Consider the following 26,476-nt stretch of genomic DNA (forward strand, 5'->3'; position numbering starts at 1 on the left):
TGGTACTGGGGCCACAGGAACAGCTGGGTGGAATCTTAGACATGTTGCAACACCATTTCTATCAATTGTAGTGTTAGAAAGAAACCATCAGATCATCCTGGTTTGGAGTCAGTAAGTGGTGTCATTGGTAGATAGAGGGTCTGGTTGAGGATGGAGAAGCAATGCAGCAGCACAGCCCATTAGTGTTGAGGCTGGGTCTTTCTCCCCTGGTCTTTTTATTGTGGGGATTGAATAAGTTAATGGATGTCAGTGGGCATTAATTGAGCTCTGTATCTCTCCAGAGACTGATCCCCTGCATACTAGAATTGTAGGCTTAACTGACAATGAAGTTATATACAGAAGCAGTCTAGTGTTGTTTATCTGAATTCTACTGGCTGAGCTCACTCTTGGCTTCCCATCCTCAGAGGAGTGCCCAGGAGTGGGCTGCAGGAAGTAACACTAGGCCTCTGTTCTGTCCATTATATAAGACTGTTGTCTCCTGAATGAGGATGGCAGAGTGCTGAATAGAGAGGCATTAACAACATAGAACATTTCCAGGTACTCTTGATAAACGTGGAAATTGCCCAGAGATCCTTTATATCAACTTCTTGGTCCTTATTCCTTCCTTTCTTGAGTGTTTCAGTGCTGTTGACTCTGAAACTATTGAATTTGATTTTATGTATCCTTCTTCCTTTTCCACACTGGGTTTTTAATCTCAATCTCTGTTCTTTTGGACCTTAACCCCATCTATTTTCAGAAATAGACCATTTTTCTTTTAACTCTGTGGCAGCAGTTACATTTCTAGCTCTGTCTCTATTTGGCAAAAGGAAGACAAAGAAAGAAAAGATTATGTAGGAAACCATTGACTACCTGGTTAATAATTTACCTGTACAATCTTCTCATTAAGTACAGGAGCAAAAAAAATAACTAACCACACTTAAGTGGGAAAGACTGTCTTTCCCCAGGAGAAAGTAGTAGTTTAAATTGACCTTCTCTACCAATATCCTCTCTGGAGAGAAACTTCATATCATGGGAATCATAAGTAGCACAATGAACTCAAAGTTGATAATTATTTTAAGTATTAAATATTACAAGAGCTTCAGAGAAGTCCTCGTCATGGTATGGAAAGGATGAGGATTTTTGATCAACAGAGGGCAAGCTCTACTTGGAACAGCTTCACTGTCAGGTATAGGGGCACCATCTTATTACCAGTGATGGCAGCTAGAGTTTGATCCCCCCCCCAATACTCATTAAGACCAAGACTTGACAGTTTACAGAGTGTTGTCCTTGACAGATCAGGAACACAAATGGATCCTTGTTATAGAGAAGGAAATGGAGGTTCAAATGAGGGAAATGATTTGTTCAATAGCACACATCTAGTAAGTAGTGTAACTTGGAATTGATTCTTGGGCTTCTAATTTGAAGTCCAGTGTGCTTTCCATTAACTCCAATTACAGGTTGGAAGTCATTCTCCAAGCCTAAGTAACTTGGGTTCACATAGTCTTCTAGATGGCTTTCTAGATCACATTTCCCTATTCTTTAGGAATTTACCTTTTTTAGGATGATACAACATACCATAGAATAGGGCACAGATCTGAACTTTCCAGACTAGGAAGTTTAGGTAGGAGTTATGGAATAGGTATGTTAGTTGTGTGTGTGTGTGTGTGTGTGTGTGTGTGTGTGTGTGTACATACACATACATCAGGATGGAGTGGTAGAAGAAAACACAGGTGTCAACTTATGTAGCTCTTGGGAAATTCTCCTGGTATGCTCCAATGGGGTGTGTGTGTGTGTGTGTGTGTGTGTATGTATGATGAATCTAAATGCTGTACTTTGATACTTTAAAATCCATGAATTGTATGTATGCTTATATATACTTGTGTATATAGAGATCTCTGTATATGAAAGTATGTAAATGTGCATGAATCCCCATATTTCAGGTTCCTTGGAACTATTTTCATTATTATATAATATGGTTTAATAAAATATTGACTTTGTAATCAGAAGACATAGGTTTGAATGTCACTGTTTGACCTTGACTTTTGAGTCCATTTGCTTATCAGAAGTACAGGAAAAACAACATGTCTTACCCCTACAACCTTGTAGTCAGTCGAAAACAATTTTTTTTAAAAGAAAATTTTATTGACATCTTTTGTTTTTACATGACAAAAATTTGTCCTAGTATCTCTCCTTCCCCATTTTTCCTAGTGGATCTTCCCATTAACAAAGAATAGTTTGTTTTTTTTAAGGCAAAGGGGGAAAGGGGAAAAAACAAGCCAGCAACACCAGTCAATATATTGTTATTGCTGATTTTGATTAAAAATTTATGTATTATTCCCATGGACTTTACGTATTTGTAAAGAAGTAAGGTGAGGATGTCTTCTGGCTATACCACTCTTCTTTGGGGCCATGGTTTCAATGGCATTTATTTCAACTATGAAGCAGTTACTTTGTCACTGTAGTGTTAGTAATATAAAGAAAGACAAATGTTTCTGGGTATTTCTCTTCCCTAGCCATAAAATCTTTTCTGGGAACAAAAATCTGAATGAAACCTACTTCAAAATCTGTAGTTGCATTTTCGGCATTTGGCAGTCTTGAGTCTTCCCCATATTGATTAGTATATTTAATCAGAGCATAGCTGCCTCTTATGTTTGTTTTCATTTATCTTATTTGAGTCATTTGTATGTTGTTCCCTTAATTCTGTTTTCTTCACTCTGCATCAGTTCATGTGTTTTCCCCCAAGTTCCCTTAATTGAAGGAAAAGGAGATTCTCTCAATAGAGCCTAATTTATCCACAGTCAAACAAGTAGTAACTTGTAAAATAGTTTAGGTTCAAACCTAGATTCTCTGAGACCAGATTTAATTTTCTTTATTCTGTAGCTTTCAAGACCTGGGTTTGAATATTGACTTTGCTACTTTAATATGTCAGTGACTTTGGGCAAGTTCCAGCTCCACTTTAGGTACCAATTTTCTCTTTTGTAAAAGTGTGGATTTGAACTTTATGATTTTTAATTTCTGTTCCTGCTTTTATTCTACATTAACCACAGCCTTCATTGGTCATATTACTCCTACCTGTATCTAAGCAAGAAGTTCCTCTATAGCAATCCTGTCATGATGTGTTTCAACCTAGTTTTAGACAGCTCTGATTGTTAAAAGTTGATGTTAATGATGGGTGAAGATGGCTATTTTTATTAAAAAATAATTAATTGTCATCCTCATCTCCCTTCTTTCCTGGGATCTCTAGAGCTTTGATTTCTTACCATCTCCTTTTCTGGTGCCAATGTCCTCTAATTCTGGCCTCTCTTTCCAGTACCTTTTCATAAGTTGTCTTTCCCCATTAGAACATAAGCACCTTCAACAAATCAGTCAAGTATTTATTAAATGCAGTGTTCTAGGTATTAGAAAAGTAGCTAAATACAAGGTAGTTAGGGAAGGAGAACACTACTACCATTTGGGAAAAAAAGGAAAGGAATCATGAAGAATGTGATTCCTTCTCTTGTGTTTTAAAGGAAGAGAGGAACTCTGTGAGTCAGAGGTGAGGAAGCTTTATTGAAGATTGTGGGAGGGAGAGTAATACCCAATAAGTCTGGAAAGATAAATTGGAGCCAGGTTGTTGCAGTACTAAACTGAGGAATTTATTTTATTTTAAAGAAAATAGGAAGCCACTGCAATTGAGAGGAATTACATGGCTCTATCTGTGCTTTCGGGAAAATTACTTTGGCAGCAAGGATTGGACTGGAGTTGTGAGTAACAAAGTGGGGAAATGAATTAGGAGGATGTTGCAATAATCTAGGCAAGAAATAATGAGGGTTTGAAGGAAGGTAGTGGCTGTAGGAGAAGAGAGAAGGGGTGAGATGCAAAATGTTGCAAAGAAACTGCAAGATTTGGCAGTTGATTGTATTGTAGGGTGAAGAATTCAGTATGATGCCAAAGTTAGGGATGTAGAAGACTGGAAGAATAGTGGTGCCTTCAACAGAGGTAGGAATATTGGAAGAAATAATGGGCAAAAGATGATAGGTCAGTTAAAGATGTCCCTCAGACCTCCAGTTTGAAATGTTTGATTGGTTATGTAGGAGTAAAGTTCTGCAAAATTGGGGGGTTGATAATGTGATCTATAAAAAGTTTATGAGACATAGTTTCTGGATAATTAATCATTTTATTAATTATCTTAGTGAATAATACATAAAAGTATGGTCATTTGGCTGTCTCTTCCTAATCAAAGACCCTTGTGAAACTTAATTAATGCTTGTTTGCCCTTGGAAAAGTGAATGCTCTTGTTGGTGGTAATCAACTCTGATTGATTGACAAGTAATGAGAGAATGAATATTGTAATGAGAGGTGGGTTTATTCTAAGGGGGAGGGGAATGAGATTTTAGTCGCTCAGTTTTGGACAAAGAAACTTATCATCTATATTCATATCACTCCACAAAGGGTAATCTAGATAAAAGGAGGAATCCACTTCCACTCAGACCGGTCTGGCTAGAATACAGTGGGTTAGAATCTACCAATTCATCTAAACTAGAATTTCTTTACCTTTGGAACAGAGCTAAGCTTTCCCAGTTTTGCCCAAGATTTCCTATCATTATCAGTCCTGCATTTCAAAGGCTGGTTGGATAATCCACAGAGGTTAATTTCTGAATAAGGAAATAGAAAAGAGGAAAAACCTAAATTCTAATTCAGTAATTTGTTATTAATAAAAGGAAGAATCAATCATCTTTATCAATATATCCATCTAAGAATTGCTTACTTAGAGCTGGAGAGAGAGAGAGAGAGAGAGAGAGAGAGAGAGAGAGAGAGAGAGAGAGAGAGAGAGGAAGAGAAGAGAGTAGAGACAGAGAAAAACCCCAGCATAAATTTTGGAGAGCACCTGCATGTAATGGAGAATGATGTAGATGATGAACAAGTAACAGAGACTGAGAACTAAAGTAGGAGGCGAACCAAGAAAGAATATAATCAACCCCCCCCCAAAAAAAACCCCCAACAAAACTTTAGAGAGGAGATTTTCAAGAAGGGAGAGGGTGCTCAATAGTGTAAGATGCAGCAGAATGGTCAAGAAGAATTAGAACTGAGAAAAGACCATCAAATTAAGCAATTAAGAGAGATCATGAGTAACTGAGAGCAGTTTTCATTTGAGTGATAAATTTGGAAGACAGATTACAAAGGGTTGAGGAGTGATCTGAAAGAATAGGAAGTGGAGATTTCCCAGTACCTGTCTCTGTGAGAGCAGAGACTATTCGTATTTGTACTTGCAATACTTAACACCAGACCTTGTGTGTAACAAGAGCTTCATGATCTTTCTCTTATCCATCCATACATCCAACATATCACTGTGATCAGCTTTTTAACTCTAGAAGGGAAAAATTCCCATTATTAAACTTCTGCCTTTCTAGTCAGTTTTCTAGTTGGTTTATTCTAAAATACTTTTTTGATGTTGAAAATTCTACAAAATGATAATAAAAATCCAATTTTTACCTTTTATGCTATGTTAGGTTGCCTGTTAACATGTGTTTGTGATTTGCATTTTAGCTCTGGTTGTAAAATGTGGCCTTCAGATACGGTCTTTAGAGGTGGGTGGGGCTGCCTGTTCTAGGAATACTATGTTTGAATTTGATAAAGCTCATGAATTACTTAGTACTTATATTGGCTCATTCCCCTCAAACAATGGATTGTTTGAAGGTCTCACAAGTTAGTACTAAATTTGAACCAGTCACAAAATATTTATTTAGAACCTGATGAATTTAAGTAATTCTTGTGACTAAAAATTATTATGCAGTACACTATAGTATCAGATTTAGAATTGGAAGGGACCTTGAGGGCAGGAATCCATAATTTAATTCATGAGAACATTGGCAACCCATGCCAGTTACTCCCCTTTCTATGCCTCTTTACTTAAAATATTCTTTGTGAATTGTGTCAGTTTTAAAGAAAATCATTACCTGGTTACCAGCTTTTCAGTGATGGGTTTTTCCCAACTGTAACTAGGCTTTCAAAGTCCTCCATCTTGATTGAACTTGCCAAAGCCTGTGCTGCGCTGACACAGCCTTGGAGAAATATTTTCTTCTGTGGCATGATAAAATGATAATTCATGATAAGGCACTCTTAAGTCTTAAGCTCACATCCCACCGTCTGCCAGAAGCTTTTTCCAGTCCTCCTTAATCTTTATGGCTTCTCTCTAAGATTACTCCCAATTTGACCCTTACTAGCTGTGTGACCTTAACAAAGCACTTAATCCTGATTGCTTTGCATCCAGGGCCATCTTTAGTCATCTTGATTTATATCTGGCCACTGGACTCAGATGGCTCTGGAGGAGAAAGTGAGCCTGGTGACTTAGCACAGTTCCCCCTCTCTCAAATCCAGTTCATGTGCTTGTCATAACATCATCTCCCTATTGTTATGATCTTCCTTAGGGATTAAAAGACAAACATTACTCCCAGTTTATGCTGTTTTATGTTTATGTTTTGCTTGTACATAATTATTTGAATATTGTCTATCCCATTAGACTGTGAGCTCCTTGAAGGTGCAGGGACTGTCTTTGCCTTTCTTTTTTGCCCAGTGCTTAGCAGATGATAGGCAGCTAGCAAATGGCAGATATATAGTAAATGCTTTTGAAGAATATGTTGGGAGAAAGTGAGGAAAACTTCTGTTTTAGTTGGGTAGATTTCCTGTGGTGAACTTTTGGGAATACATAAGAGTCAACAATGGATGAATGGCCATGGATAACTTGTTACTTCAATTATTGGAGGTCTTGAATGGATGAGACCCATTTGGGTATTTGTAGTGTCTTGTGCTAGGTGCTGGACAGTAATATAATTGCAATCAGTCATTCATTGTCTTCAAAGTTCATTCTGCTAGGGATTTAATTTATTTAATTTATTTATTTTGAATTTTACAATTTTCCTCCTAATCTCACTCCCCCCTCCCCAGAAGGCAGTCAGTTAGTATTTACATTGTTTCCATGGTAGGCACTGATCTAAGTTGAATGTGATAATAGAGAAATCATATCCTTAAGGAAGAAAAAATAAAGTATAAAAGATAGCAAAATTGCATGATAAAATAATTTTTTTTAATTAAAGGCAATAGTCTTTCTGCTAGTGATTTTAAAAGACTGCATCATTAGCACATGTCAGACTTGCTGTATAATGCTCATGGTTGATAACATTCACATATAATTATCTTAATATTGTGGCTATCAGAAGAAGAGACATTTATTTACATTATGGTGACAGTTATTAAGGATTATGAACTCTGAATAAATGTGTGACTAAAAAAATCAAGTACCTATTAGGAGCCTACCCTGCTCTCCAATATTCTTATAGAGAAAACTCAGAAGGGTGGAGCTGCAGAGCAATTGTAATGCCCAAGGGTATGGAGAGTATAACCTGCCTACCAGGAAATGTATGCCACTAGAACAACAGCAATAATAACTGCAACAGTAATGACATAGTAATGCAATAGTAACAGCTGCAATAGTGATGCAGAATGTTTTACAACTATCTCATAATAATAACCAACATTTATACAGTGCTTATTATATGCCAAACACTGTGTTAGGCTCTTTACAAATATTGTCTCAATCTATTCTCACAACAATTTTGGGAGATAGGTGCCATTATGATTTTACAGTTAAGGAAACTGAGTCAGACAGAAGTTAAGTGATTTGTCCTGGGTTACATAAGTATCTGAATTATGATTTGAATTCAGACCTTTCTGGCTCTAGGTCTGCATCCCTAACACACCTTTGTTGGTTGTAAACTTCATTTTTTTCCTCACGGAGCTGTGGTACCAGCTGAAGGAAAGAAGTGGCTCCTACCCTGGAAGAATGGTTTTAGTTTTCCATTAAGTTTTTAGTTTCATCTTAAAATATTCATGAATTACTTTCAAAATGGAATGAGGGTTTGTACTTAGTCCCAGCTATTTAATTCATGATAAGCCAGGATGCTTGAAAGCATTTTGCATACTGTCTGATTTTGAGTTCATTAGATTAGTGTTTCCACTTAGTTCTGCATAATAAACTGGAAAGTTTCTCTGGGCAGTAGAGAAAGTATATTGCTTCATCTCTTTCAAAATAAAGCTTTTCCATCAAGCTTATTTATATTTTCTTAAAAAAATAGGAAACCTAACTAGCAAATACTTTCAGTTATTTTATGTCCAAATGTTTAGCTGTGACAAATCTAGTGGCAGTGTTTATCTAAAGTTGAGCTAATTCTCCTGGCTTCCTAGAGACTGTGCCAGTAAAACCCAAACTTTGGTAAGACTTCAAGAATGGCACAATCCCAGTAATGACTTTACCTGTTTTCTGACTTATGTTGCTTACTCTCATGTGTACATCACTTTAAATGTATAATATAATTTCTTAAAATAAATGTGTGTGCAGGAAACACAAATATTATTTTTTCCTTTAACAGATAAGGAAATGAAGGCTTAGAGAAATGATTTGTTCATAGTTGCCCAAGATAGTTAAATGCCAGAGCTAGGATTCAAACCCATGTCTTTTAACTCAAAGCCCACTATGCAGGACAGTTTTATTACACTAAGTTATCTTTAGAAGTTTAGTTTTTTTGTTGTTCAGTTGTTTCACTCGTGTCTGACTCTTCATGATCCCCATGTGGGGTTTATCCGGTAAAAATACTGGAATGATTTGCGGTTTTCCTTCTTCAGCTTATTTTACAGATGAGGAAAATGAGGCAAACAGTAGTTAAGTGACTTGCCCAGGGTCATATAGCTAGTGTCTGAGACCAGATTTGAATTCAAGATGTCTTCCTGACTCCAGACCCAGTGTTCTATGCACAAGTGGCACCACCTAGCTGCCCCTCAGAACTTCAATTACTAGGGGTTGATTTGTTTCTAGTCACAGACAAACTATAGTGTGGTCAATAAAAAGAATGTTAGATTTGGAGTCAAAGTACATATGTTAAATCCTGACTTCTGCCACTTAATTACCATATGAATTTGGGAACCCACTTCATGTTTTTGGATCTTAAATCCTCCTGTATAAACTGAAGAGGTCAGATGGGACTACCTGTGTGGAAGTCATGAAGGCAGTGGGAAACTTTGAGTACTCTGTTCTCCATTTTAATCCTACTTCCTTGAGTCTGTATCATAACTTTTTTCATTCCAGTTATAGTCCTTGCAGGTGGAGATTGTGTGATACACAAATATATAAATATTCAAAAGAACTCTGATTTTGTCAGACAAACATTAACGGGCCCCATCTTAGTAGATAAAAACTGAGGTACATAGAGATTAAGTGATTTGACCAGGTTTATATTGCTTAGTATCAGAGGCTTTGGTTGAACCCAGTGTTTACTGATTCCAAATTCATTATTATACTACCTTGCTTCATTGCCTTGCACATGCTTAATATTTTTTGAATTTGTTAAAGAAATAGTTTACTTTAGGAAAAATTTGAGTGCTGATAATTTAGTTTCCATGAACAAAATAGTAATCCAGAAAGTTATTTTGTGTGTTGTATTACAGCCAAAGTAGGTGGTTTTAACTTTGTGCTTTTTACCTTGATTCTTGATTTAAAATTTTTTCTGCCTCAGTTTTGGTCAGGTTAGGGAAACAGAAGAATGACTAAAATTTAGTTCTCAAATGTTGTGGATTCTAGTTATTTTTGCAAGGTATTTTTGAGATTTTCATTTAAATTGATTACTATAAACTGGTATTTTTAAAAATTTAGAATTAGTGGGAAGGGGGAACTTTAGACAAAAGTGGTAGAGAGAAATATTCTTTCCCATTAAATATTGTCACTTTTTTGGTAGCTAGTCCAACTGTCATTTTTGGTATTCTGATAAAGTGTAGTGTGATTGGAATATCTACAACATTATTTGCTAATTCAACAAAATTTAAAATGGAAAATTGGTATTTTACAAAAAAAACTTCTATAGATACATGTTTAATTATATGCTTTTGTGCTATTGAGATGTGCACATTGTATTCAAGAATTCAAGAATTCATATTATTTGGTGTCAGTATCTTGGGGCAGACCAAGACTATAGGAGAAGAAAAAGACTATGGCATAGACTTTTTATTTGAAGAAAGATTTTTATTTATTTTGAGTTTTGCAATTCCCCCCCCCCATTCTTGCTTCCCTCCCCCCACCCCCTACAGGAGGTTAGTGTTTACATTGTAGACCTCTTTTTTTAATAAAAAACAAAATTTTTTTTTTTTTTGGATTTTGCAAGGCAAATGGGGTTAAGTGGCTTGCCCAAGGCCACACAGCTAGGTAATTATTAAGTGTCTGAGACTGGATTTGAACCCAGGTACTCCTGACTCCAGGGCTGGTGTTTTATCCACTGTGCCACCTAGCTGCCCCCCCAAAACAATTTATTTTAAGGCAATGGGGTTAAATGATTTGCCCAAGGTCACACAGGTTATTATTAAGTGTCTGAGGACAGATTTGAACTCAGGTCCTCCTGACTCCAGGGCTACTATTCTTATCTACTGCGCCACCTAGCTGCCCTTAGATTCAGTTTTTATTTATATTTATTAATTCAGCAAGACAAAGTAGACTTGGAGTCAAGAAGATCTATGTTCAGATCCTAATTCTGATGCATGCTACCTTATGACAAAGATGACCAGTGTATTTTCTGATGATGAATTTAGGAAATGGGACTCAAAGTACATATCATAGGGTTATTTTGAGACTTACATGAGAAATTGTAAAGTGCATCACGACCCTTAAACTTATAAAAGTATCAGTTATTTAGTGCTTACTGGATACATTGTCCTCTGCTAGATTCTATGGGGAAATAAAAAGATAACATAGAACAAAAGATGTACTTAGTTGCCAATCTTTATGGCATTCATCACCTTCCACTGACAGTCTTTTTTTTTTTTTTAGTTTTTTTTTTTTTTTTGCAAGGCAGTGGGGCTAAGTGGCTTGCCCAAGGCTACACAGCTAGGTAATTATTAAGTGTCTGAGGCTGGATTTCAATTTAGGTACTCCTGACTCCAGGGCTGGTGCTCTATCCACTGTGCCACCTAGCTACCCCTCACTGACAGTCTTAATCTCAGTTCAGTCTCTCCTAAACTCTAACCCAAAATATTACATTAGCCTCCATTCTTTTCTCATTTTAGTCTATTATGGACGTAGGTGCCAAGTTGAAAGTTTCAGGACCTACTGAGCATGCTCAGTAGCTTGAATGGCCTCCATATGCCTCTAGGAGAGATACCAATTCTCTACCATTCGATTCCCTCTATAATCTAACTTTTACCTAATTTAACAGTCTCACTACTTCCCTACATTGACTTTGTTCTCTTTCACTTTGCCAGTTCTTTGTTGTAGCACAGTGATGCCCACCCTCCCCACTTCTGCTTTGTATTCTCTTTGACTTTCTTCACACATAGTTTATCTCCTACTCAGGGCCTTTCCCAGGAGTTTGTATTCCCTTCCTCATGGAATTATGTTGTATTTGCTTTTTTATGTTTATGTTTATTTTTCCCAGAAAAGGTAAACTTTTTGAAGGCAGGTGCTATTTTCTTTTGTCTTTCTATGGTGCCAAACAATGTCCTCTTCCATGTGATAGGCACTTAACAAATGTTGATTCTGATTGACTAGTGTTGAGAAACACCAGTCTTCCAAAGCCATCTAATCCAGCCCCTCGTTACATATTAAAGAGAGAAACTAATATGCTCATGGCCAATATGCACATGACCAAATAGTAGAGATGGAATTGAAGCCCAAATTCTGTGGTCTGCCTCCTCCATCCTCCATGATTGTTCTAAAAAAAATCTGCTGTTGGGTTTAAGTAGGGTAAGCATATTATCTATGAAAGCACAGATATGTTTATGGATCTTTTTGTTTATCTTTCTAGGTTTTGGCACTGATTGCATTCATCTGCATAGAAACTATCATGGAATGTGCCCCATGTGAAGGACTTTATTTCTTTGAATTTGTGAGCTGTAGTGCATTTGTAATTACTGGAGTTTTGCTGCTTATGTTCAGTCTTAATCTTCATACAAGAATACCACAGATCAACTGGAATATTACAGTAAGTATACAAGAATTATCTGCAAAAATGCCCTGTCTTTAAATAATACCTGAAAATTTCATTAGCCCTATCTTCTCTGATTTGGGGTGATTTTGAATACTTGAAATATACTTCCTATAATCCTGTTTTCAGTTGATTGATTTTTAGCTCATTAGAGACTATAGAATTTCAGAACTGGATTGAACTTTAGAGACCATCTAGTACAATCTCCTCATTTGATGCTGTGGATCAGAGAAAGAAAGTACTTGTCCAAATCACTGACATAGTCAACAGGCTCACCTACTGTTTGCTAGGTGCCATATTGAAAACTGGGGAAGCTAGAACAGGGTTTGCCTTTGTGGAACTTGTCTTCTCATGGAAGAGACAATTTATAAATAATGAGATACATGCAGGCCATGGACTAAGTGAGTTAGTCTTAGAGCCAGGACTGCAATTTGACTTGGGACTTCTCTTTTCTGATCTCAGCACTTTTTTTTTTTGCAAGGCAATGGGGTTAAGTGGCTTGCCCAAGGCCACATAGCTAGGTAATTAAGTGTCTGAGGCTGATTTTGAACTCAGGTCCTCCTGACTCCAGGGCCAGTGCTCTATCCACTGCACTACCTAGCTGTCCCTGATCTCAACATTCTTAACCCTTTCATTAGATGCTTACAGGATCAGTGGCAGGTACATACTCAAGAGAACTATTGAGAAAGATTCAGAAGAGGCTGTTAAAGTGTTGTTGTCGCTCTTGCTGAACTCATGATAGTCATCATTGCCAAACTTTTTTGAGTTTGTTTTTTGCTAAAGACCTTAGGCAGTTTGTAGCATAACCTAATGCACAAAATTTTCTTGTTGTCTCATGAAAAACAAAGGAGCACAGTCTCTTGGGAAAGCCATGCATCTAAACAAAGTTCTCATAGTTGTAAGTGCTGTGATCTCATCGGCCACATAATGACTTAGTTTCAACAACAGCACAAGAGTCCAAGGCTCTCCTTGCTTTAATCTACTGTCTTTTGGCAACCTCAAAGTATGAGAGAAGTTGGTGCCCTCTTTAGGTTATTAGCAGCAAATTAGTTTCCCAGCTTCCCTGTGGAAGCAGGATGGCATCTTACTCCCTTTTCTTTGGATGAGTGGAATTGTTAGTTTTTATCCTATTCTTACTAATGAAACCTAAAATTCCAAAGCATGCTGATGTCCCAGTGTAAACTCAGACCCTAAAATTTCCAGGAGTTTCATGTGAACCGCTTCCTAGTTTTATCTTCTCCAGCTCCAATATTATACTAATATTTTTTAAAAATTTAATTTAATTTTTTCAATTACATGCAGTGGTAGATTATAACATTCATCCATATGCATGTTTGTGAGTTCCACAAATTTTCTACCACCCTCCCTTCTCTCCCTCTTCCCTATGGTGGCAAACAATCTGGTGAAAATTGTACAATCTTGTTTTATATATTTTTCATATTAATCATGCTGTGAAAGGGGAAGTAGAGGTAAAGGGGAAAAACATGAGAATGAAAGAAAAAAACATGAAAGAAGTTTTAAAAAATGAACAGTAGTATACTTTTGCACTGCATTCAGATGTCATGTTTTTTTTCTCTGAATGTGGATGGCATTTTCCATAACAGGTCTCTCAGGATTGCCCTTGATTTCTGAACTGCTGAGAGGAGCTGCACCTATCAGTTGATCATCTCATAATGTTATCAATGCGTTCTCTTGGCTCTCCTCATTTTGCTCAGCATCAGGTCATGCAGGTCTTTCCTGACTTCTTTTTTTTGTACTTAAAAGATTTTATTTATTTTGAGTTTTACAATTTTTTCCCCTAATCTTACTTCCCTCCCCCCACCCCACACAGAAGGCATTTTGTCAGTCTTTATATTGTTTCTATGTTGTACATTGATCCAAATTGAATGTGATGAGAGAGAACTCATATCCTTAAGGAAACATAAAGTATAAGAGATAGCAAGATCAGACAATAAGATATCATTTTTTTTTCTAAATTAAAGTTAATAGTCCTTGGTCTTTGTTCAAACTCCACAGTTCTTTCTCTGGATACAGATGGTATTCTCCATTGCAGACAGCCCCAAATTGTCCCTGATTGGTGCACTGATGGAATGAGCGAGTCCTTCAAGGTTGAACATCACCCTCATGTTGCTGTTAGGGTGTACAGTGTTTTTCTGGTTCTGCTCATCACACTTAGCATCAGTTCATGCAAATCCCTCCAGGCTTCTCTGAATTCCCTGGTTTCTAATAGAACAATAGTATTTCATGATATGCCACAATTTGCTAAGCCATTCCCCAATTGAAGTACATTTACTTGATTTCCAATTCTTTGCCACCACAAACAGGGCTGCTATGAATATTTTTTACAAGTGATGTTTTTATCCTTTTTCATCATCTCTTCAGGGTATAGACCCAGTAGTGGTATTGCTGGTTAAAGGGATTTTTGTTGCCCTTTGGGCGTGGTTCCCAAGTGCTCTCCAGAAAGGTTGGATAAGTTCACAGCTCCACCAATAATGTAATAGTGTCTCACATTTCCCACAGTCCTTCCACCAATGATCATTGTCCTTTCTGGTCATATTGGCCAGTCTGAGAGGTGTGAGGTAGTACCTCAGAGAAGCTTTAATTTGTATTTCTTTAATAAGTAATGATTTAGGACATTTTTTCATATGACTACAGATTGCTTTGATCTCTTCATCTATAAATTGCCTTTGCATATCTTTTGACCATTTGTCAGTTGGGGAATGGCTTTTTTTTTTAATTTGACTCCATTCTCTGCATATTTTAGAAATGAGTCCTTTGTCAGAAACATTAGTTGTAAAGATTGTTTCCCAGTTCACTATATTTCTTTAGATCTTGGTTACAGTGATTTTGTCTGTGCAAAAGCTTTTTAATTTAATGTAATTAAAATCATCTAGTTTGCTTTTAGTGATGTTCTCCATCTCTTCTTTAGTCATAAACTGCTTCCCTTTCCATAGATCTGACAGGTAAACTAGTCCTTGATCTTCTAGTTTGCTTATAGTATTGTTTTTTTTTGTCTAAATTCTGTATCCATTGGATCTTATCTTGATATAGGGTGTGAGGTGTTGGTCTAATCTAAGTTTCTTCCATACTAACATCCAATTTTCCCAGTAGTTTTTATCAAGGAGAGAGTTTTTATCCCAATAGCTGGACTCTTTGGGTTTATCAAACAGCAGATTACTATAATTGTTTCCTGCTATTGCACCTACTCTATTCCACTGGTCCACCACTCTATTTCTTAGCCAATACCAGTTTTGATGACTGATGCTTTATAATATAATTTTAGGTCAGGTAGGGCTAAGCCACCTTCTTTTGCATTTCCAGACTTTTCTAAAGTACAACTGCTCATGATTTCTTACAGAATAGTAGTACTCCATATATCGTAACTTTTTCAGCCATTCCCCAATTGATGGATGTCATTCTTTGCCTCTACAAAATGAATAAACAGATTATTTTTAACCTTAGTGTAAGACTACATTTGTCTCTATTAAATTTAATCTCTATCCTCCATCTGTAGAGTCTATTGCCTTTAAAGAGGTGATAGGAAAAGAAGTATGGCTGAAAATTTTTTTTTTTTTTTTTTGGTTATCTTGACTTTGGTCCAACATTTAGAAGAACAAATGTGTGCCTGGTACTTTTTATTTAAGCTTTCCAATTTTGAGATACAATTTGATTCCAACTTTGTGACAGATCACAGATTATGTGCTTCAAACATTCTGAAGATTATTGTAGTCCCATGATTTCTTATAATAGGCCTTTTTCAGAAAATGTTTCTTTTTCTGTAGCTATTTTAAATCGAATATTGCTTTACAATAAAATTAATTTATTTATCATTGAATCACAAAATTACGAGCTTGACCTCACCTTACAAATCATGTAGGCAATCCCCCTTGATGTGGCACAGAAATTTGTAGGGGATCCATGGTTTTGAAGAAGGGGCCAAATTGTGGAGGTAAAATATACCATGCTGTCCTCCCCCAGGGCTTTTGATTATGGGTCAACCTTCTTCTGAAATACACAATTTAATTCAGATTGACTTTCCTCCTTAGTCTTTCAGCTATAATGAGCCTTTTAAAAATAAAGGTTTACTGTTATTTTTCCTAGTTTATATAACACCTTTGATATCTTTTAGTGACATGATCCCTGTTCAAGTCACTCGTGCCTGCAATACTCCCTAGTGTGACCTGAATCATGTTAAAATGTTATTGGGAAATATTGAACAAAATAAATAAAAAAATATACTGAAACATAGATAATATGAACCAAGTCACCATACAGTCCACAGGTATACATTTGAGTGACTCATTTTCCTTAGGTTTGACATGACCACTCTAGACAGTTCTCTAAGACATAAATTGTGGAAAAGGTTCTGGCTTTTGTATTGCTAGAAGGGATTTCCTTACTTGTGGGAATCTATGAAATGATAGGTTTTATTCTCATCTCTTGTATAATGTGCTTCCCCCCCACCTTTTTGATTCACTACTCCATGAGGTTGATTTATTCCTGTCTCCTTTCTGCTCCCTTCCCACTCTGGGAAAATTATTTAAAAAAAAAAACAGAACCACAACTCACATTTCTATAGGGCTTTATGATGTACAATGTGCTTTACTTAAAATAACCATGTGAGGAAAGTCAGCAAGGATTATTATCCCCATGTTATAAATAAGCAAACGAAAGCCTGAAGAGGTGGTTATTTTTAGGGAACAGTAGAATTAAGATTCAGACCGCCTCCCCCCCCCCAGGTCTTTTGATTCCAAGTAGAGAACTCTCTTTCACCCAGGCAGCTAGGTGACTCGGTGAGCGAGAACACTGGACTTGAAGTCAGAAAGGTGCAAGTTCAGATCCTACTTCACAAAATTGCTTATTGTATAACATGACCATATCATATTAACTCACTCTTTCTCAGTTTCCTCATCTGTAAATTGGGGATAATATTACCTACCTGAAAGGATTGTTGTGAGGATCAAATGAAATATGGACACTGCTCTACCAGCCTTTAAAGTGCTAGCTCTTATTTATTGTATGTCCTATTCTCAACTTTTCTCTTTTCCTTTGAACTGCAATCTAAGTAGCAGTGTATTTCCTTATTGGAGATTCTTAGGCCCCAACTGGAAGTCCCTTTAGCCTTCAAATCTTGCCATTTTTTTGTGCCACTAATATTGTGTACATTTGAGTATATGGATTTGTATGCCCCCTTATTTTGTATTCACATGTAGAAAAACCACAAAACCACGAGAAATGGGTCCATTACATCGATTAAAAAAACAAACCTAACAACTTAAAAGAAAAATTATATTCCATTTAAAAGTATAATATACCCTTAATAAAACTGCTTGATTTAATGATAATCAGTGTAATTTGTTTTGTGGGAGACTAGGAGAGAATGGATCTCCAGTTGGATCTTCCTCATTGCACATCAGTTTATTGTGCTGATATTTATTCCACTCATGCCTTAGCTCTCTCAAAAGACTATGTGACACCATGTCTCTGGGTTACACCTGCGATGATGAAGCTCATGAGAGATGAATTCTGGAAACTGATGACTTTAGGATGAATTTGGAGTCTGATGTCTTGACTTCAGTACTAACTGTTATTTTCGATGACTTTACTTTTGAGTCTTGGTTTCCTTATAATATGAGGACACTTGAGTATATTTTTAAGGTCTTCCCAACTATTTGTTTTTGACTTGTTAGTGTCCACCCTAAGAGAGTTCTTGGAACTAGACTGATCTCTCCAAATGTGGTCTGATCATGGAAGAGGTCAGTGGGGCCATCAACTATCCTTGTTCTCTCCTCTATCTACTCTTTAATCTCATAAGCATCCTTTTTTCTTTATTTCTTCCTCTCATTTCATTCTGAGCAAACTATTCATCACTTCCCCTGGGATACATGAGGAATCAGCAAAGGAGAATTCTGCTAGAAGACCAAGAAGAAAACTAGGTCATGGAAACCATGGAAAGAAAGTTCCAGAATCCCTGAATGAAAAAAAAAAAAAACTTTACAGGCCTTATAGTCCAACCGATACTTGAACAGGAATCCCTTCCAAAATATATCTGACAAATGTATTAGTGGAGGTTGTTTTCATGCCATTGAAATCACTCATTCTTGAATTGAGTTGTATTGCAAATATTTTTTATAGTTGGAATTGTTAAGTTATCCCATCATATGTCACTAAATCTAGTTGTTTGCCTTGGTCTGTCCTTGTACTAGTAGAAATTGTTATAGTTTCTAGAACCATTGCCAGAAAACTTCCAATAAGGACAATAGGGAGGAGTAGTCATAGAAAGTGAGGTGGGTTGATGCCCTAAGACAGACTTATACTGTTTTGAAATTTTGCCTAGAATGGGATCCTTTGTGATTCATAGAAAAGAGCAGACACTATCATGTAATTTCTTGTTATCTTTCTATCCCTCTGTCTGCTCCCCAAAGTTTAGGTTTAATGAACATTTATCAAATTTCTGCCAGGAATTGTAAAGCAAGAAGAGAGAGAAGAAAGGGAAAGCCAGGTTCCCATTTTTCTAGAGTTTGCCCCATATTTTAACTTAGAGGAATGTACCCTTCAGTTGTACTGCCTACTTATTTGCTGAACATTTCAGATTGGGTAGCAAACATATTAGTAGAGGGAGTCTCCATACCATTGAAATCACTCATTCTTGAATTGAGTTGTATTGCAAATATTTTTTATAATTGGAATTGTTAAGTTATCATATGTCACTAAATCTATGTCATTTATTGTCATCTGCCTTTGTGCTGGTAAATATTGCTATAGTAGGAAGCTCAATATTTCACCCTACATTTTTCTCTCTTAAAGCAGAGGGCGTGTGTGTGTGTGTGGGTGTGGGTATGTGTCTGTCTGTCTGTCTGAATGTATCTATATGTCTATCTGAATTTATCAGTCTGTGTGTGTGTGTGTGTGTGTGTGTGTGTGTGAGATGGCCATTGGCTAAACTAAGCAAAAATTCCTATCTAAGTAGGAAGACCTTTATGATCTCCAACTCGGTTAAGTTTTATTGAGTACCCTCAACTACATAATCTATCACAAATTATTAATAACTAAGAAATCAATTTGCTGATTCTAGGAGCAATAATACAACCAAATGGAATGAAATGAAAGGCACCAAGTACTTAGTCCATCTCTTATCTTGACCCTTTAAGAAGTATGCCCTTCCAGTAGAGTATACAAAATCTACAAAGAGCCCTTGGTTTTTTTGCCTCCAGGAGTGTGGCTTGGCAGAATCAACTTTTTTTTTAAAATTGTATGTATATATTTTTTCTAACATTCATTTTTTAAAAATTTGAGTTATGAATTTTTTCCTCTCTCACCTTTCTTTCAACCATTAAGAAGGCAAACTACATACGAAGTTAAGCAAAACATATTTCTATGGTATAGGCAGAATTAGTCTTAAGTACAGAAGATGACTTATGTTGAAGCAATGTTTGATGAATGAATACCTATGTGCCAAGGTTATTATAATGTTTAATCTTTTCCTATATCAACCTGGTTTAGTTTTATTTTTCATGTTTGAGGAAGCTTTGAGACCCAGAAAATTTATTTATGCATAGAAGGTGATGAAGGATTATGATTTTTGTCTTCTCTTCTTAGTCTTTAATTTTTCACTTTTTGGACAATTGATGATGAGCTTGTCAGGGAGGTAACTTACTGTGGTTGACTTTTGTAGTGCATTGAAGAGGATGCTTCCAATTGCAAAGACAGTCTTTTTCTAAAGAATTTCCCATGGATTCTGTTGGATAGTTCACTTTCCTTTAAATGAGTCCTCACATTTTTGACTCTTGAATATAATCAGTTTTGAGAAGGGTATAATAATTTGCTGCTGAAAAGCAATTCACTACTGTTGTCATCTTAAAACCTGGAAGTCAGAGAGGTAGTGTAGAATAAAGGAAAGGCAGTTGAATCTGGGCTTCAAAGACTTGGATTCATATCTTAGTTTTTATGTTTAATAGCTATATGACTTTGAACAAGTTAATTCACTTTTCTAGGCCTTTGTTTCTTCATTTTTGAAAATGCTGGGGAAGTCTATTTCTAAGTTCTATGACTTGTTCCTTGGTTCACCCCCTTTTTGAAGTCACATATGAAGTTCCTAAATTCATCCTTCCTTTACTTCTTTGCTGCTTCCATTCTAGTCTTGACCTTCAATAATAATACCTTATTTGGTTTGTTATAAATTTTCAACAAAAAGTTACATAGTCAATCCTGTATCCCACTGCCAGACTTAACTTGCCTCATTTTAACACTAGAAGGACCAAACTGCATCAATTGGAGCAGTGCAATTTTTTTTATCTGTAATGTAAAGAAAATTGAGATAGATGAAAATAGTTTTTCCAAAGTAAAGTTATAATGGGGGGGCATTGATTAATGTATCTGAACCATCTAATGTTAGAATGTTTTCTCCTTTCTTAAGGGATCATGTCTTGCATTTGAAACCCTTCAAGTCAACATAAAATATTTATTAACAAAGCATGTTAATTCCACTCTTTTTGGAATAGGGATTATGGGTATGGAACACTGTATATAAAACATCAGACCTTTTTAATATATTGGTTAATTTTGCTTATTTTTTTTCTGTATCATAAGATAATGACTACCTGGGAGAGAGGATACATTAGGAAATATAAATGATGTTGAAAATGTAATGAGATCTTTTAAAAATGTGCCAAGCTCTGGGGATTCACCAGTGTCTGTTGTCAAGGAACTTGCAATCCAATTGGGTGGTGGGTAATGGAAAAGGACTATGGCACTTGCATAGATCAGGGTGACATAAAAAAAAACAACATGTGTTAAGAGCAAACAGAACCAGTTATGAAACCATGAGATGTTGAAAAGTGGGGGGATGATTTTTATTTGAGGGAGAGGTAAGTTCTTCATGGAGAAAGTGGCATCTGAGTTAGGATTTGGAGGGATGGAAAAACTTCCACAAATGAAGATAAGTGAAATTCTAGTCTTTGGAGCCAATCAAGATGGAAAGGGGAATATAGAAAAATATAGAAAAAAGTGGAGGAAGAAATAAGCACAATCTGGTAGGGAGTGTGAAATAAGGTGAGAACTAGTTTCTAAAGGACCTTGAATTATAGCCCTTCAAAGGGCTATAGAGAACCACTGAAGGTTTTCCCATAATATGGCTTTATTTTGTCTTTTCAGTCTTATCTCCAAAGTCTCCCCAAATGAAACCTTTTATTCTGGTTAGGCAAGTCTCCTTAATATCTCCTGTTTATATAGTTACAAGGCATTTCCCCCAGACAGTTTTGCAAAGTAAGAAACATAAATATAGCCACCATTTTATAGATGAGGAAACCTGATTATTGAAGAAGTCTAGTGATCTATCTATGGTTTTTAGTAAGTTATTTGGTTATAATTTTTGACTTCAAAGACTTACACCTATAATGTCTTTGAATTCCAATTATAGTATCCTTTAAATATATGATGATATTGCAATTTAACAGTTTCTTAAATAGTAAATAAAACCATTAACCTATCAGTTTTTAGTAACCAATTACTATTAATTATCATTCTGTTCAGTTTGAAAATTCTTCCAATTAAATTTAGCATGGACAGTTTCACATCCCCCACCCCTTTGGCCATTTCTCAAGTCCAAGTTAAACTTTATTGACTATTCTAACCTACCTATATTGATAGTTCCTTTCACCAGACTATAATATTTAGAGTCTATACCCTGTAATTTGGCTCCTAATTATATATGGTATGGTCTTGTTAACTAAATGCTTCCTATGTGCAAGTCTTGGCTTTCCAACTAGGTTGATAACTGAGGGCAGAGAAGTTGGCTTATTTTCCTGTAGAACAGGGGTGGGCCAATTACAGCCCAGCCCAAAGGCCAAATCCAGCCTACCATCTGTTTTTGTAAAGCTGAACTTAATGATTTTTATGTTTTTAAATTCAATAAAACTTTCTTTAAAAATTTAAAAACCATCCTTAGCACACAGTGGGTACCAAAATAGGCAGCCCTGTAGGTTGCCGACCTCTGTTAAAAAACGTGTGTATTTATTTCCATGGGATTCTGTTGAACTGTTTTTACTGAGAACTTCCTTAAGAACTGTGCCTTTCCTAGGACTTAGCTTTGGTATCTGCTTGGTTTGCAGTAGGCTCCCAAGAAATGATTGCTGATTGATTTTACTTATGTAATTGTCCTTTAGTATCTTAAACATTCATGGTGGTATTGGTTCCCTTTTCTTCCTAGGGTTGGACAGCTAGGCATTCATTAAATATTGTTAATTTATTATCTTTGGTATATGAAGTACCATATTTTGTTGTGGTCTGTATTTTTGTATTGCTTTCTGCTAAGAACAGTTTTATTATTTCTCAAGTTTTCAGGTGTTATTTTTATGTAACTTATTAAGTAGTTAATGTATCAGGCACTGTGGCAGATGCTATAGATACAGGAAAAAAGTGAAAGAGGCTCCCTGCCTTCATGGGACTTATATTCTTTGGAAAGGTGAGGTAGACAGCTGCATGAACTCAGATTAGTCAATATAAGCTATGCCTAAAGTCACTGCAAGACAATTTTAGGGCAGGTTCTTAAAGTGTAAAGCGTCAGTATGAACCTTGTGTTGGGATAATCATTTGAGCTAAGCTTTGAAGGAAGATTGAGATTCTGAGAGATAGACGTGAAGACCACTTCTATAAAAGTCTTGAGGTGGGAAATGGAGCATTATGTGTAAGGAACAGTTTTCAGAAGGGTGATTGCAGTCTGGGAAGGAGAGTGATGTGCAGTAGGTCTGGGGAGGTCAGCTCAAACCAGTTTCTGAAGGGCATTGAGTAAGGAATTGACAGATTAATTCCACCCATACTGTAGGAATCCATCTGACAGTTGTGAGATGTATGGATTATAGATGGCAAAGTCTAGAGGCAGAGAGACAAATCTATAGGGATTAGGGACTGAATTAGGACTTTACTGTCTGTATGAATGGAGAAAAGGGAATATGTGTGAGAGGTTGAATTGGCAAGACCAGGACAATTGACTTCCTGACTGGGGATAGAAGTAGATTCTCTCTTGCTGTCTCCATCTCCTTTTTTTTTTTTTTTTTTTTTGGTTTTAGGTTTTTGCAAGGCAAATGGGGTTAAGTGGCTTGCCCAAGGCCACACAGCTAGGTATTTTTTTTTCTATTTTAGAAAGGTTTTATTTGAGTTTTATAAATTTTCCCCCAATCTTGCTTCCCCCCCCCCCCCCCCAGAAGGCAGTTTGCTAGTCTTTATATCACTCTCATAGTATGGATTGATCTAAGTTGAAGTGTGTTGAGAGAGAAATCATATCCTTAAGGAAGAAACATATAGTATAAGATATAGCAGAATTATATAATAAGACAACATTTTTTTAAAATTAAAGGTAATAGTTCTTGGTCTTTGTTAAAACTCCACAATTCTTTCTCAGGATACAGATGGCATTCTCCATCACAGATTCTGCCTGATTTTTGCCCAGTTGGTATGAGCAAGTCCATTAAGATTGATTATAACTTCCATGTTGCATTTAGGGTGTACTGTGTTTGTCTGGTTCTGCTAATCTTGCTCAGCATCTGTTCATGCAAATCCTTCCAGGCTTCCCTGAATTCCCATCCCTCCTAGGTCCTAATGGAACAGTAGTGTTCCATCACATACATAAACAACAGTTTGTTAAGCCATTTCCCAGTTGAGGGAATGCACATTAAATCAACTTAAGAGTTTACTTTCTACCCATCTTATTAGAAAAATTTTAGAGAAGTAAAAGTTCTATTGTTGGATGCACTGAAAGATGACAGACACACTTCTTATTTTTTAGGTTTTTGCAAGGCAAATGGGGTTAAGTGGCTTGCCCAAGGCCACACAGCTAGGTAATTATTAAGTGTCTGAGTCTGAGACCAGATTTGAACCCTGGTACTCCTGACTCCAGGGCCGGTGCTTTATCCACTTTGCCACCTAGCCACCCCGACAGACACACTTCTGCTATCAACTGCTCCAACCATTTTGAAAAGCAATTTGGAACTAGAAACCTAAAGTCATGGAATTATACATATCCTTTGACCCTGGGTATTACCACTACTAGACTATATCTCAAGGAGTTCAAAAACGGAGAGAAAGGACTTTTTTGAATTTTACAATTTTCCCCCCAATTTTACTTCCCCTCCCATGGAAAGCAATCTGCCAATCTTTACTTTGTTTCCATGTTGTACCTTGATCGAAATTGGGTGTGATGACAGAGAAATCATATCCTTAGAGAAGAGACAAGAATTCTAAGAGGTAACAAGATCAGACAATAAGATATCTGTTTTTTTTTTTCTAAATTAAAGGGAATAGTCCTTGAACTTTGTTCAAACTCCACAGCTCCTTATCTGGATACAGATGGCACTCTCCTTAGCAGACATTCCAAAATTGCTCCCGATTGTTGCACTGATGGAATGAGTGAGTCCTTCAAGGTTGATCATCACCCCCATGTTGCTGTTAGGGTATATAGTGTTTTTCTAGTTCTGCTCATTTCACTTAGCATCAGTTCATGGAAATTCCTCCAGTCTTCCCTGAATTCCCATTCCTCCTGATTTCTAATAGAACAATAGTGTTCCATGACATACAGATACCACAATTTGCTAAGGCATTCCCCAATTGAAGGGCATTTACTTGATTTCCAATTCTTTGCCACCAGAAACAGGGCTGTTATAAATATTTTTGTACAAGTAATGTTTTTAACCTTTTTTATCATCTCTTCAGGATATAGACCCAGTAGTGGTATTTCTGGTTCAAAAGGTATGCACATTTTTGTTGCCCTTTGGGCGTAGTTCCAAATAGCTCTCCAGAAGGGTTGGATGAGTTCACAGCTCCACCAACAGTGTAATAATGTCCTAGATTTCCCACAACCCTTCCAACAATGATCATTATCCTTTCTGGTCATATTGGCCAATCTGTGAGGTGTAAGGTGGTACCTCAGAGAAGCTTTAATTTGCATTTCTCTAATAATTAATGATTTAGAGCATTTTTTCATGTGGCTATGAATTGCTTTGATCTCCTCATCTGTAAATTGCCTTTGCATATTCTTTGACCATTTGTCAATTGGGGAATGGCCTTTTGTTTTAAAAATATGACTCAGTTTTCTGTATATTTTAGAAATGAGTCCTTTGTCAGAATCATTAGTTGTAAAGATTGTTTCCCAATTTACTACATTTCTTTTGATCTTGGTTACATTGGTTTTATCTGTGCAACAGCTTTTTTAATTTAATGTAATCAAAATCATCTAATTGGTTTTTGGTGATGTTCTCCAACTCTTCCTTAGTCATAAACTGCTCCCCTTTCCGTAGATCTAACAGGTAAACTAGTCTTTGATCTTCTAATTTGCTTATAGTATTGTTTTTTATGTCTGTGTCCTGTAACCATTTGGATCTTATCTTGGTAAAGGGTGTAAGGTGTTGGTCTAATCTAAGTTTCTTCCATACTAAATTCTAATTATCCCAGCAGTTTTTATCAGAGGGAGTTTTTTATCCCAATGGCTGTACTCTTTGGGTTTATTGAACAGCTGATTACTATAATCATCTCCTGCTTTTATACCTAGTGTATTCCACTGGTCCACCACTCTATTTCTTAGCCAATACCAAACAGTTTTTATGACTGATGCTTTTTAATGTAATATTAGATCAGGCAGGGCTAAGCCACCTTCTTTTGCCCTTTTTTTCATTAAGCTCCTGGAAATTCTTGACTTCTTTTCTCCATATGAATTTACTTACAATTTTTTCTAACCCATTAAAGTAAGTTTTTGGAATTTTGATTGGTAGGGCACTAAACAGATAGTTTCGTTTTGGTAGAAATGTTATTTTTATTATATTAGCTCTACCTATCCATGAGCAGTTGATATTTGCCCAGTTATTTAAATCTGATTTAATTTGTGTGAGAAGTGTTTTATGATTGTTTTCAAAAAGATTCTGAGTCTGTCTTGGCAAATAGACTCCCAAGTATTTTATATTGTCTGAGGTTACTTTGAATGGGATTTCTCTTTCTAGCTCTTCCTGCTGTATCTTGCTAGACATATATAGAAAAGTGGAGGATTTATAAGGGTTTATTTTATAACCTGCAACTTTGCTAAAATTGCTAATTGTTTCCATTAGTTTTTTGGATGATTTCTTGGGATTCTCTAGGTAGACCATCATATCATCTGCAAAGAGTGAGAGTTTTGTCTCTTCCTTCCCAATTCTAATTCCTTCAATTTCTTTTTCTTCTCTAATTGCTGACACTAACATTTCTAATACAATATTGAATAGTATTGGTGATAATGGGCACCCTTGTTTCACCCCCTGATCTTATTGGGAATGTTTCTAGCTTCTCTCCATTGAATATAATGCTTGTTGATGGTTTCAGATAGATACTGCTAATTATTTTAAGGAATAGTCCATTCATTCCTACACTCTCTAGTATTTTTAATAGGAATGGATGCTGTATTTTGTCAAAAGCTTTTTCAGCATCTATTGATATGATCATATGATTTCTGATAGATTTGTTGTTGATATAATTGAGTA

The 26,476-nt window shown here is 36.3% G+C and overlaps 1 protein-coding gene across 1 annotated transcript in view; it reads left to right on the top strand.

The window, feature by feature from the left end:
* CMTM4 (CKLF like MARVEL transmembrane domain containing 4) overlaps positions 1 to 26,476 on the top strand; it is an 87,493-nt gene that overhangs the window by 40,566 nt on the left and 20,451 nt on the right. The window contains exon 2 of the mRNA XM_074203137.1: positions 11,799 to 11,975. Coding sequence (XP_074059238.1) covers positions 11,799 to 11,975 — 177 coding nt within the window. The remainder of the gene's footprint in view (positions 1 to 11,798; positions 11,976 to 26,476) is intronic.

This window comes from Macrotis lagotis, chromosome 1 (genome assembly GCF_037893015.1).
Source record: "Macrotis lagotis isolate mMagLag1 chromosome 1, bilby.v1.9.chrom.fasta, whole genome shotgun sequence".
Classification (NCBI taxonomy): domain Eukaryota; kingdom Metazoa; phylum Chordata; class Mammalia; order Peramelemorphia; family Peramelidae; genus Macrotis; species Macrotis lagotis.